The sequence below is a fragment of the Marmota monax genome, unplaced genomic scaffold, assembly GCF_021218885.2.
Source record: "Marmota monax isolate L192 unplaced genomic scaffold, Marmota_monax_Labrador192_F-V1.1 WCK01_AAM20220418_F8-fsc00009, whole genome shotgun sequence".
NCBI lineage: Eukaryota > Metazoa > Chordata > Mammalia > Rodentia > Sciuridae > Marmota > Marmota monax.
The window spans coordinates 18,101,685-18,116,314 of record NW_026694710.1 but is presented as its reverse complement, the minus strand read 5'-3'; the positions used below and the strand labels follow the sequence as shown (position 1 = coordinate 18,116,314).

Here is a 14,630-nt window from a genome sequence, read left to right as displayed (position 1 = left end):
AGACAGGGTAGTGAAGCTCCTGGGGAGGGCTGGGGTAATGGGGGAGCCTTCATGCCCCATAGCAGGCTGAGTCAATAAGCAGGGTCCTCAGAGCTGCAGAGTAAAAGGAAGCCGCTGCAGGTAGTGATCACACATTTCCCAGATTCACACACCTCCATTCTTGGGCAGTGATCAGCGGCATCACAGAAGGTGAGAGCAAACAGATGGACAGGTAAGAAGGGAAGTATCAGTTGGAATAAAGGATCATAGTGGTCTGGCAGAGCACAAAGCAAAGAAAGACAGAGGTTCAAGATTGTTTCCAAAGCTAACATGACAGAAATAAGTTACTAACAAACACAGCCCCACAGTGCCAAGTTCCCACATGGTCTTTAAATACCTCAGTGAAAGGGGCCCTGGAATTTTTCTTCGCTGGCTTGTCCAACATGCTCAAGAGCAAGCAGGGCTTCCCCATGCTGCAGAGGGCTTCACCCGGGCTGTTCCTCCCTCTCACTGGAGTTTCTGGAAGGGGCTGGGGCACTGTTAAGAGAGCTAAGACAACTGCAGCAGGAGCCTGGAAGCTGCTGCCACCACTGTCACAGCAGGAGGTGACACACCTTGGTGCCAAGGAGAAATCCAGCCATGGCTGCTGAAATTCTGTGACATCTGCACTGATTTTCTTCTGTTTCTAAGCAGCCATGCAGGGGGACATCTAGCAAGGCTAGGTTACAAACAATGGCTGCGTCATGAGAAGAATTTACAGGAATGATACTCCAACAAGTTTTCATGAAATTAGAAACCAAGCAGGTGCCTAAGAAACCACTGCCATAAACATGGGTGTCAGTAAGCAGGCTCTACTCGTTTCACAGTGAGCTCCAGGACTTCTATGCTGAAACAGAGGTAAAACGACAGACATTCCTACGTTTTCTTACAGGGTACCTCCATCTGACTAACAAGAAGGCAGCTCCATGTGATACTCTGATTAAGTTCATTATTTTGAAAGTCTCTGGGATCATTTTCCCTGGATGTTGACCTCTCTGACCCTCATAAAAAACGGCACTGAGTTCTCCCACTTGAGATTCTCTTCCTGGGAATACTTCCATGTGCAGGCAGCCCTCAATGTGCACAAGGGAAGGACTGCTGCGGACTTCAACCTCCTATAAGGTCCACCATGGAGAAGACACCCACTGAGATCCCCAGGCTCAGAAGGTTTTGTGAGCTGCTCAAGGACTCACAGCTAATCAACTATAAGCCTAGATCCCAAGCCAGGCAACCTGGCTTAGAGGACATTCTCTTAACCACTTCTCCTCCCAGTTCTCCATTAACAGTGTGGGGAAGGGTCATTCCATCTCCTTGGATATAAAGACATAAAGACATAAAGATATAAAGTTCACCAAGTGAACCAAGAGGTATTAGCAGCAGATCTGGGATAAGATGCTAAAAATGTGTGTGAGGAAGAGAGATCGGGGAGAAAAAGAAGTGCCCCCCTCAAATAAGAAGTTCAAGCATGAAAACAAAAATATATGAAAAGTTGGAAATACTACTTCAAACTAGTTGCCTTTACTAGATGTCACAGATGAGTTGTTAGTCCAGAGATGAAAGCACACAAAAATTTTCGGAGTTCTTTTCTTTTACACTAATAAACAGGTTTGGTAGGAGATACTGAGTTGATCTTTCTCTTGACCTTAAAGGACAAACATTAATTAGATGTTTTGTTGTATTTACAACCTTTAAAAAAACAAAGCTCTCTAATTTTCAAGTTTCTCTTCCTGAAAATATCATAGCATTTTCCAAAAAAAGATAGATATATTATATATTAGAATAGACAATGTAAACTAAAAGGAGACCAATAAAATAGAGTTAAAATTAATATTTATAATAAGAATATTAAATGAGAGCTTGCTTATATAAAATAAAAGTCTTAAAGATACCAGAGTAAATTCATGCTATTATGCAAGACATTTTAGCCTAGAATTAAAACCTAACTCTGCTTTGTTCTAAATTTCACTTGGCCTTAGAAGTTAAGGAGACCAATGAATGGATAAAGAAAATGTGCTACATATATACACAATGGCATATTACTCAACCATAAAGAATAATGACATTATGGTATCTGCTGGTAAATGGATGGAACTGGAGACTATTATGCTAAGCTAAATAAGCCAGTCCCCAAATATCAAAGGACAAATGTTTCTCTGATATGTGGAAGGTAATCCAAAATAAAGTGGTAGTGGGAGAAGGGAGATTAAAAAAAGAAGAAGAAAGAGAAGTTTTTAAAAAAGGGAGAGGGAATTTTATCACAATATAGGAAAGAACAGTAGAGGATGAAGGGGATGGAGGAGGGGGGAAGAAGGGATAGGAAATAGGAAGAACAGTGAAATGATTCTAGCCAAACTTTCCTATGTGTATGCATGGATGTGGTATGATGGGTCCCAGCATTAGGTGTATACACAGGACACTCATTAAAAACCAAACAAACAACAACTTCCCCCCAAAACTGTAAATGGATTTTAGAGAGCTTGGTGGAGTGCAGGGAGGGGAGTGAGGAAGGTGGGAAGTGCTGGAAACTGAATTGGATCGGGCTACGTTCCATGCTTTTGAGATTATGTCAGGGTGTATCCTGGTGTTGTATATAACTAAAAATAATTTTTAAAAAGTTTAGGAGAAATTGCTCTAAACTGACAAATGTAACAGCCTTTGGTCCATTTAAGCTTTAAATCTTCTTAATTGTTATAAGAAAACAAATTTTCCAAATATGCCTAAAACAAAACCCTTTTTCAGAAGAAAGAAATGATTTAGAAAATTACGACAATTGAATGTTAAGTGTTAATTCAACTTGTCTGATGCTATATATTTTACATTCATATAAATGAAATAAAAGTTTCCTAGACAATAGTAACCCTTAGAATGTTCTCTAATACTTTTCCTATTTTCTTCTAAATAAAAAAGGAAAAGGAAATCCTGATGGGCACTAATCATACAGATCACATGACCCAATAGGGTCTGGAGATGGACCCTGTTTAAAACACCTGCGGATGCTTAAGTCTCATCAAGACCTGGGGGGCATTTCCTCACAAGGCAGTTGAACTTCACTTGCCCCTGGGAGGCCTCAGAATCATGACTGGATGCTGCCACTGCTCACTAGTTTTGCCACGGGATGGGCAACCAAAGGGGTTGCTCCTTGAGGCAATGCTCTGGCTGTGTTGCTGAAGACTGAGGGCTGCAGGCAAATCCCTCTCTGTCCTCTCCAGAGAAAATGGGAGTTGGCACTGCTCAGATGGGTGGAGAAAACTCCCTGGGCTTTGGGGGTAAGTCCAGCCAGGTAAAGGCTGAATGTGCTGGCCTTGTCCTGCATGAACATAGGCGTGGGCAGACTGTCCCTGCCCCTACCTCTGCTATGCCCTCACACTTTCACCTCATGGCTTATCTCTCACTTCAAAGGATGTAAGAACTGATTTCACCTTTAATTTTCTTACAAGCAGAAGAAACTTTGCTCTCCCCTGACTTCCACCCCCAGACAAAATCTTAGACAAACCCAGTACATAAAATGCAGCTGGAAGGATGTGGCAGAGTCTCATGTGACCCTCCATCTCCTGGCTCACCCTTCAGTCCCTTGGATTCAAGTAGCCTCTACCAGACCCTCTGCCTCCCTAGAAAAGCAGCAGGAACTAGTATAGTGCCCGAGGCTCTCAAAGGCCATCAGACCACTGTGACATCTGTGTTCTCGCCAACCCTCCCTTGCTCACTTCACTAAATCCCGCCACAATATAAAACTTCCTAAAACTGCAGCAAGTGGCACTCCAGCAGGAGCCCATGTAAAGAGATGCTTCTGAAACTCACTCTACCCTTAGTCACCCTCTACCACACTGATGAACTGTCAGAGAGAAAAGAACATCGGCCACACCGAGTAGGTCCTGCTTCCCACTGCCTACCATTCCCATACCTCAGTATTAGCCTGCACTGACAGAGCAGACCAACAAAGCTCCAGATAGCCACTGTTCACAGAAAACATGATTCCAAAAAAAAAACAACTAAATCATTACAAGCTTTATGTTACTGTAAAAGTATGAAAACAGGTTTCACTATAGCTAAGCTGGATTATTTCTTACTCCTTTCTTCTAGCAAGAAAACATGCAATTAATTATTCAGACTCAGCAATTCTAGCAGCACTTAGAAAAAAAAAAAAAAAAGAGCTCTAGTGTCCTCTCTTATCAGCCCTGAGGGGCTGAGACAGGCTAGGGATAAGGTGTGGGAAGTTTTCTGATGCTCTTACTAAGCTCACCCTCACCGTGACACTTTTTATGATCGTAAAGCAAATCATCTGTCACTTATATCTTACATATGGGGGCTTCTAAGGGAGTGAAACCTTAAAAAGGCTGAAATTAAGTGATTCATCATGTTGAGTGGAAAAAATACTGCTTCTAGTGAAAAAAAATGAAGAGATTATAAGAGTATAGAAGTGGAGAAAGTTATTTGGATAAACTACTTACGATAGTTTAGTAGGTAGCAAAGTTAAGATTTTGACAAAATTGATTATTAAACTATCACTGGTTCTAACATAACAATTTAACTTTTTAATGTCTCCTCCTATAAGGGAATTCCTACTTCCCCAATATACTTAATTACTTATCATGTCATTTCCAATATCTTAGAAACTCAACTGAAGATCTTCACATTTTTTTTCATAATTAATATTTGACATAAGTTTCAAAATGATGTCTGGAAATGAAAAATAAAAATGTACCTTTTCCAATTCTCTTGGTATTCGCATACAAGTGTACACTCTTTCTCTTCTTTCTGTATACTTGGCCTCGTTATGTTCGAGGAAGTACCCTCTTGTTAGTTCAGCACTGAGGAACCTCAACAATGAAAGCTCTACAGAAAAAAAAAAACAATGACACAAAACAAAAAGAACAGTGTTTATCAAGGAACATACAGGCTAGCTGGGGCCACAGTAATACATACATAAAACAAAAAGAGAACCAATTTATAATTCTGTTCCTAGAAGCGTCTACACATAGTGAGCAGCAACTGGTATTGAGAATGCTGTGTGTGGTGTGAACTGGAAACGCCATAGCCCATGGAAAGGACTGCTTCTTGAGAGCCAGGAGACTCTGAAAAGAGTTTCAAGAGCCTGGTCCTGGGTCTTAAGGGGGATACAGGACCTGGACTGATGGACAGATGGCAGAGGAAAAGAGCAGCTACCAAGAGTCTATCAGGTGAACATGCAGAGAGTCCACGGGAACCAGGCTTTCTGACAGGCACTGCCAGAGGCCAAGAGCCACAAGGTGTGAACCCCAGGAACACTGCACACGCCATCGCAGTCGCAGATCCGCCTCAGAGATCCTGCACAAGCAGCCAACCATGGCATTTCCTGTGTGAGGGCTTACAACAGGATGGTCACAGCAGCTAAACCAAGCCACTGGCATTCAGACAGGGGACACCTCCCTCTCCCAGAGTCTTCCTATCTACCCAGCTTCCTGTTCCTCAGAAGCAAATCCAGCCAACAGCCCCTAATCTCAGATGAGGAAAGCAAGGCCACGACAGGTTGAAGTCTCTCCCCCAACTACAACTGGAGGCTCAATATGGGGGTCCTAGGGGTATGCCTGGCCCTGACTCTACCCAGAGTTACCCTTCCCCGACAGCCCACCACCTCAGCAGCACTTCTTCCCACTCCTACTCTGCAGGAGACCAAACTCCTTTCCAGAACTCAGGATACCAAAAGGTTTCAAACTGCTCTCTGGCTATTCTTGTGCTCTCTTGCTACTAAATGGAGTAATGAAGTTTCCTCCCAAAATGACAGAGGAAGGTTGGTTTCATTTATGTGTATTTGCTTAAGGAGCTGCATCTTGCACTGAGTACCAGAAGCTAGGCTGCACGCGCAGGGAAAGCATTGATAGTCAAAAACACCCTTAGAAGAGGACTGAGCTGTGCCTGAACAGGGGGTCTGAAACAGCTCACTCCTCTGGGACTGGAAGAGATCCCTACTTCTACCAGCAACGTGTTAAGTGGCTTGTTTTATGTCCTCTGTAAGTATTCACACACACACCTTTAAACACTACATTCGTAATCTGTTTGAAGAGTTAGTGGCGCCATATTTAAAGATGATCTTATGAACACAAAAAGTAGAATTAATCAAAATGTCCAACCATTAGAACTGCTTCATAAATAACAATGTTATCAGTTTTTTTTTAAAAAAAGAGAATTGGAAATCTAATGGCAAAAGAAGAGAACACCAGATTCTTAGGAGAAGAGACCCCCGACTGGGACAACTGTTCTGAGACTGGGGAGGAGCTTCTGGTGCCCACTCAGCCAGCCCTGGTAGATACCCAGCCTCTACTCTGTTTGTGGGTCACAGTGATGGTAAAGGGTGGCCCAGCAGGTGCCTGAACCGCAGCTCCTGACAGAAGAGGTGCCATGGTGCAGTCACAGCCAGGAGGGCTCTAGGTGCTGCATACAGACGCACATAAGTACAAGGACAGAAGCTGGGCAGCCTCAGGGTCTGAGACAGAGGTACGGGCACTCACACAATAATTTTAAATTTAAAAAAGCAAATTAAGTAAAAAGGCTTAGATAGCTACCTAGTTTATTTGGAAAATGATCTTCCACAATGGTGTCTCCCTTGGTGCATGCAGAGGCCAGCTTTTACCATAATCCATTCTGTTATGACCCACAAGAAAAGCACGGAGTCAGCAACGAGAAGAAGGAGCTCCAGTCCGGCCCCCTCAATTTCACAGAAGAGAAAACTTATGCTCAGGCAGCTCTGTGACACCTGCTTCCTGCCTGCCTTCCACAGAGATCACTGAGGACTGACCATATCTGTATGGATGCATATGAAAGCCGCAAAGCCTGCCACAATGTCTTGAACCACTTATTGTTCATTTTACAAGTTCTACAGTGTTCACCACTTCTGGCTTGGCCGTTATCTAATGTTTACTGATGCTATTTCTGCAGTCCTGTTGGAAACACAAAAGTGTTTCAACTACATTATAAATACCTAACAGTAGTTGGAATTCATCTCCAGAAATAAGAATTTTTATTAAAACTAATTTTGCATCACAACAGAGAATGTTAAAACATCAAATGATAAAAACATAGTTTGACCCCCCCATAACTATGAAACAGGTTCTAGAGTTAAGCCCATTTTGCAGATGAAGAAACCAAGGCAGAGGGAAGCTAAGGAGGTCTCTACGAAGTCTATCCCTAAGCACGTGCCCTTCGTCACTATTTTATGCTGCCTATCACTGTCAGGTGCTGTGAACAGGAGCCAGTGTTCTTTCTGGAAAACTAGACACCCCCCCTTTCCCTGGGCTGCCACAGCACCTGGGCTGACTTCTGTGACACTGCACCACTAACCATTCAGCTGCCTTACAAGACCATGAATTTCTTGAGAGCAATAACATGTACAGCTATATTCCTAATGTCCAGCCTTGATCGAGCTCTGACAGAAGGGGTTATCTCTGAGCACAATAAATGCTCGGCTGATGGGATGGAGAACAGTTCTAGAAGACAGGATAACGTAACTCTAAGAAACAAACAAAACAACCCCAAGCCTCCAGGTATCAAATGTCTCAAGAGCTTTCCCTTATCTCCTCTCACCAACTCTTGGAGAAGAGGCCCTGTTTAAAGGATCCAGACACTTTACGTGGAGGCACAGAACAACTTACAAAGGCCTTGCATCCAGTACTTCAAGTAATTTTCACAACGATTAAGGGGGCTACAGGGAGCAATTAACGGCATTCACATTTTACAAATGAAGAAACAGAGAAAGCTGTGAAACTTGGTCAAAGTCACTGAAAAGTTAAGGGCAAAACTGGACCAGAACCTAGATCTGGACCATGTTTAGCATGCTGTCTCCCCTACATCCTAATCATCATCCATCTATCCAGCAAACATTGAGAGAACATGACCTAGTCCCGACTGGGTTTTGATTCCTGTGCAAGGAAGAGGACAGCACTGCCTGGTGCCCAGTTATCAGGCTGACCCATCCCTTTGCTCTCCCTCACCCTTGCAGAGGCTGTATTCTGCAGTATGTTACCACCATTGGCACACCTGCGACTTTGTTTTGCTTTGTTAAACATTGTTCTCTAGCATTCTGCATGCCTGTCTCAATTATCTGCCCTGTGATTTGGGGTATCACTTCCTGATCATTATTAAGGAGAGCTATTATTCTTCGCCTGTGGGTACCACCCTTCAAGAACTCTGCCAGAGGAGTACACCTCAACTTTTCCTGTGCCTGATGGCATTTCATTCTTTCTTAGCAAAGGAGTCGTTCTCATTTGTTATGCCATACATCTACTTTCCATTTTAAGAGCATTCTTTTCCAAAATAAAAGAATCCAAATATTTATTTTCTGAACTTTTTAGATGTCAAAAAAAATTGTCCATTTATCCAGATCTTATGAAGAAAAAACAACATTCAAAAAACTCTATTAAAAATAGGGATAGCTGGGCGCAGTGGTGAGGCTGAGGCAGGAGGATCCTGAGTTCAAAGCCAGTCTCAGCAACAGCGAGACCCTAAGAAATTCAGCGAGACCCTGTCTCTAAATAAAATATAAAACAGGGCTAGGGATGCGGCTCAGTGGTTGAGGGCCTGTGAGTTCAATCCCTGGTACCAAAAAAAAGCGGGGGGGATTTTAGTATTTAATTATAATGTAAGTGCTTCTACATTAGAGCTAAGGCTTGTCAATTGTGAATATTTAACATAAGAAAAGTAATATCAATCATAAATGCCAATCAATTCCTCCAGCATATTTTTAATCAATTCTTAGCTTTCCCCATAGAACTCCTCTATAATTCAGTTAAACTAAAAACAAATATAGTGTAAATTTTTTCTTCCTCACCCTTAAAAGAATTATTATGCTTAATTATTTTCCAAGACAGCTTAGAAATAAAAACCTAGGTAAAATAAATATTAAAAGCAATGAGTAATCATAAATATATTTATATATTCAGTAATATGTCTAAATATATCATTCTTAAAATAGCATTGCACAGTGAAAAAGTAAGTTGGAAAGTAATACTAGTTAACTGTTAAGAAAATATGAACCATGCAAATATCCAGTTTTTTTAGCTGAAATATTTTATAGACTCTATTATGGTTACATTAAATAGTAAATGTAAATTTATTACATAAATGCAGAGGCACACCCTATGAAAGGCAAACTAAAAACTCAGACTTTGGGGAATCAATATAATACCAATTCTGTCCTCTGAATTCAAATATAAGCAAAGGAAACATTTTTCATATTATACTCCAGTTACTATGCTCCTCAAAAAAAAATGTTTATAGTCTCATTTCAGAAAGTAAAGAAAAGGAAGAATATTCATGAATTTAGAGATGGAAAACAGGTACAAAATTAAAAAATAACTTTTCCAAGGACACAGATTACAAAGTAAAGGATTAAAAAAATGGAAACAGTATACCAATAATATGATTGTTAATGGTTTAAAACATATTTGCCACAATGAACCATAAATGAGCTACTAGGACTGAATTTTGAAGGATAAACTAAGTAAAAGTTAAATAATTTAAAAGAGATAATGAACTGATCAGAGACAAAAGAGAATAACTTTTCACTGTCTCTGGCTTATACATACTAATTAGTAAATCGAGTGAGGAGTTTAAAAGCAGAACAATAGGTTGTCAGAGAAAAGGAGTTAATTTTACTTATCTGTAGCTGGGTTGTGGTAATTTCTCAGCCATTTTCTAATTATTTTTATTTTCCTTTGTAAGTAAGAAATTATCTGCCTTTAAGTCACAATTTCAGAGTTAGTGGCCTTTAGTCATCCATTAGGATGAGTTGGGACCACAGGGATGATCATATAAATATTCTATGGAGGTTAAAGACTGGTTAAATGAAAACATATTTCAACAGGAAGAACTTACATTTTTCAATTACACAAGTAACAAGACATGAGGAATACCAACAGTTAAAACCTTTTTTCCACTGGAAATCTTCTGTGAGGATTCCTAATAAGGAGGTCCATTGGCTTTTCTGAGTTTCAATCTTTCCTCCTGCCTCTGCCCAACCTCTTACAGAGATAAAGCAAGAGGTCCAATGATGGGTAAAGCAAAGAAGAGAACCAAGGTCAGAAAACAGATCTGAGCTGCAGAAACAATAGTCACCATGGAAAAAGAAACAGCACGGGCCCCCTGGTACTGTTCTCATTAGAAACAGCACTCACTGTTCACCCAAACCCAATTCAGCCTTTTTGTTTACAAGGCAGACTGATCCCTATGAACCCGACAGTTGCCCAAGGAGGCTACTGCTTCAGCCTCACTGGCAGGTGTCACACTTATCTTACACTGAACCTTCTGTTAGGTCTCCACGGTGACTATGCCAACTTAGATAATTTAGGTACTATTTAGTAGTGACACTATGAAACAGAGCCAAATGGATTAGGCAAGCCATCTAAGCAAGCACTGGCTATAAAGCAATTCAAGGACTGAACCAAGCCAAGAACACAGATTGCCTAACTCTCAGTCCCAAGGTGACTTGTTGGATGCCAATACCCAAAGGTGAATATGGCTACCCTTCTCCCTCCCAGAACTTCTGTGGATGAATCAAAGGGGGGACAAGGCCAAATCCATGATGATATGTAGCACTCATTATCTGTTCTTATGTTAAAGAGCAAAATGGAAAAATACAGCATTTTTAAGAATAGGAAAAAAAGAAAACCAAAGAAGTGAGAATGCAGTTCTAGATGACCATCATCCCCAGAGTTCAAGGTGTGACCACTTTTAGGAAAGCTCAGTGGGTACCCTGTTGTAAGGTGTAAGTACTAGCATCAGAGACAATCTTTAACCTACTGCCAAGGTATCACAGTCAAAACGGAAGTTTTGAGAACTAAGTGAGAGAAGAGTTTGAAAAGAAACAATAAGAAAACCACACCTTATGTAGATAAATGCAGTTGGTATATACATAAATGTGTATATTTATTTTTCTAAACATATAAATCAAGATGATCAGGAACAAAACCAAAAACAAAACAAAAAAAAATGAAGCTTAAATTCTACATTTTGATTTATTTTACTCAGCTGGAGAATATGGATAAGCACTTAAATCATACATTCGCTTGGGGAATCCTAGGCTGTTAGGACTGATGGACAAATGTCTTATAATCAAAGCCCCAAATTCCCTGGAAGAAATGATAAAGGGGAGTTTGGAACTAAGCGATATTTAGGCCAACAAGACACTAAGATATGACTTTCGAAAAGGAAAAACGAAGGCTGACCCAACTTGCAGAGGGGCAACGGCACACTCACGGAGGACTTACTAGGAAGAATAGACTAGTGGTAACACCTTCAGTGTGACTGCCAACCTGGGAAGACTCCTTTGACTCAGGGAGAAATGCTTTATGTCCAACACTAGGTGGTGCCACTCAAAGGCCCTCTGGCCAGGAAAACAGTGTTCTAAATTCTGGAAAGGAAGGGAAGATTACAGAGCAGAGAAGGGGCTGTCCTGGCGGAGCAGAGTGAACAAGGAAGAATGGCTAACTGAATTTTAATCTAGGGGGAATCTTCCACCAATGCAGCGTCAGAGTTACATGTAGACATGAGCTGCAACAGGAGCAGACGCCAGGGGACAGAGGAAGGAGATCATGCCAAGGCCCACTACAACACTAGTGGCTGGGGCCTCCAGCTGACATGTTCTTGGGAACATGCTCACCTAACTCCTAATCCCTAAGGCTAGTGTGACCTAACAAAAAGGAGTGACCACTGTCATCTCTTCTCATAAAACTGATGGAATTGTGGAAACAAGGAGGACCATCCCAACAGCTAAAGCTCTAGTGAAGACTCTAACCATGGGTTAAGACCCAGTCAAACATCTTCAGTTCATCTTCAGTACACCAAGCTCAGGGAACCATGCTGGTGAAGAATGGGTGGAGTATGGGATGAAGTGTATGGAAATCCAGGTATCCAGACCCATCCCAGGTTTCCAGTTCCATCTCAGAAAGCCAGGGAAGGAGAATTATGTGCAATTCTACCAGCCCAAGGTCTGTGCTCATCAAAGGCTCTTAATAACTTCATTTTATCTTCATGCAAACAACAAACCAGCTTTTAAAATGTTGGCTTTCTTGAACTCAAAAAAATTTAAAGAAACTAAAGTGAAAACTGGTCAGATTTATTTCAATTTGAAGAGTGCTTTCAAAAGTCAAGTCTAAGCAAACAGGGAGCTGAAAGATTTAATGCTTTGTTTTATTTATATCCTACCAATTAATAGACTCTAGCAAGCAAGTGTTTAACTGACAACTAAACCAAATGAAGAATTGTTGAGAAATTTCAAATGGTTAACTAAAAAAGACCAAACAAGGCGCAGTCTGTGTTTAAGTTTTCAAAGATATGAACCTATTTAAAAATGTGTCCAGTTCAGAGAATTAGCAAATCAATTAGGATCTCATCTGATCAGCCTCTTGGTCTTTTAAGTACTCCTGTAATTTCAACACCCAAGAACAATCAATGATGCATCAGCTTTATAACTTAAGCACTTATGTGTGTGAACTGCAAGCTAAAGCTAACACAGCCTCTATTCGGCTGTGTCAGTCTAGAATCAAATTTTTAACTGGAAGAAATTTAATAGAGTTATGGTTCAGCTTGCTGTCCAAGACTTGGAATTATGTAAGAATTAAAACACTCTAATTACTCTATATTCCATGAAACAAATATCTCTAGATCTTTTCTTTTAAGCTTACTATCCAACTGCAATATGAATACAAATGCAATTAAAAAAAAAACCTAAAACGCACAGAAATTGTAATATGATAACAGGCTTAAATGCAATTACTGAAAATCAGGTTCAGAAGTGATGCAGATTTTCTCACGTGGCAAATACATATATATTCCAAGTTTTCAGTTCAGGAAAAGTTCACGTGAAACATTTTGAGGAGTGCTAAATATTTCTGTTCTGGGAAAAATAATAAACTACTGAACTTCACGGTCATTGCCACCCTGCTAGCTGCATGTGTGAAAAATCTATTTGGAGGGCAAGTTAACAGGTTTCTATGGCTCAAGTTCCTTTAAAATACGGAACAAAAAAGTCACCTTGGGTGAGCACGACTAGGAAAGCCCTGTGCTTCCCATTCCGGGCTCCTGGGGCGGCAATGCCCGCCGGCCTCCGGCTGGCCAGGCTGAGGGCGGGCAGCGCTCCCGCGGGGCACACCTGCCGGGCGCCGCCGCGGGGCCTCGGCCGCGCGCAGCCCGCCCGAGAGCTGTCAGCGGCCCCAGCAGCCTGGGACGCGGCCGCTCCGCGCGCCCACGGCCCGGCGGCCCCGGAGCAGCGACGCCCGGGAGGAGCGGGCCGCAGACCCCGCCGCCCGCGCCCCTCGCCCCGCCGCGGCCTACACGCCCGCCCGCCGGCTCACCTGCGCGGCCGCGGCGCTTCTCCCGCCTCCGGTCGCTCTCGTAGAAGCCCAGCGTCTCCGTGTGCTGGGGCGCTGGAGGAGGCCCGTGGCTGCCGCTCCCGCCCGGCTGCTCTGCTTCGCCTCGGCCGTCCCGCTCCTGGCCGTCCGCGCCGCCACCGCCACCTTCTCCCGGGGCGGCCGCGTCGCCGACGCCCGCCATGTTCCGAGCACAACAAACTGTCCCCACCGCCTCCCTCCAGCTGCCGGCCCGGCCTCCGCCTCCGGCCGGCCCCCTCCCCGACTCGCCCCGCCCCTCGCCGGAGCCCGGGCCGCCGCCGCCGCCGCCGCCATCCGTAGCCCGCCGGCTGGCGCGCGCCATTGGCGTCAGCGGTGCGTGCGAGGCCGCTGCCGCCGCCGCTGCCGCCACGGCCGCCGCCATCTTCTTCCTGCTTTCGCCGTGGCGAGCGGCGGTTTCCCTGGTCGCGGCGGGCTCGGCCGGCCGGGACGCTGGGCTGGGCTCCATGCAGCCGGGCCGCGCAGCCGGGGAGAGAGGGCGCCTCCGGGATTCGGGCCTGGGACCCGGCGGGAGCGGGGCGGGCGCGGCGACGGCGGCGCGCGGTGGGTCGGCTGCGGAGCCCGGGGGCGGTGGCCGCGGCGCCAGCTGCCCGCCGCCTGCGGGGTGTCCGGCTGCCCGCCCGGGGCCCCTTTTGCAGGCTTGGTGTCCGGAGTGCGCCGGCGCCGCCCGCCCGGCCTTGGCAGCGCTGGCGCGGGCGCGGCGGCCGGGGCCGGTCTCCAGGTCCTCGACTCCCGCGAGCGCTGGCCCCGTGTGTCTGCTATTTTGTCTGCATCTCTCCTGCATATTTATGGTCGCCTGTCACATTGCCTGGCGGTTGACAGTTTCCAAAGCACTTGGGCAAGGAGCTGGGGGGAGCTTCACTACAGGTGGGGCAGCGGAGGGAACGCCACCCGCGGGGGACTCGGCCCGACGTGCGGAGTGCCTTGTGCGTTTAGCGCGCTGCGGACGCGACTGTCGGGAACGGGGCTGGATGGCCCGTGCCCACCACGGCGTCCGAGCTCTGTCACCTGGGCGCTTGGTGGGGCTGGACCAGTTTTTCCCGGCTCGGGCGTGAGAAACCCCCTCCCGCCGCCGTGCTCCTGGGAGTGGAGTCGTCTCGGGCTCGGGACCTTTGCCACCCGCTTACCCTCTTAGGGCTGCGCGCCCCAGTCGTGGGTAGTGGCACCCGATATTTCCCGTATGCCACTTAGCAGCTCACCTGTGCTTTTGTAAACTTTGATTAGCAAAAGCAAAAC

At 44.6% G+C, this 14,630-nt stretch overlaps 1 protein-coding gene across 1 annotated transcript in view; it reads right to left on the bottom strand.

The window, feature by feature from the left end:
• Tapt1 (transmembrane anterior posterior transformation 1) overlaps positions 1-13,564 on the bottom strand; it is a 54,946-nt gene extending 41,382 nt beyond the window's left edge. The window contains exons 1-2 of the mRNA XM_046423736.2: positions 13,341-13,564; positions 4,721-4,851 (exon numbers count right to left, since the gene is read on the bottom strand). Of these exons, the coding sequence (XP_046279692.1) occupies positions 4,721-4,851; positions 13,341-13,539 (330 nt within the window). The 5' untranslated portion in view covers positions 13,540-13,564. The remainder of the gene's footprint in view (positions 1-4,720; positions 4,852-13,340) is intronic.
• Between the last annotated feature and the right edge of the window lie 1,066 nt (positions 13,565-14,630).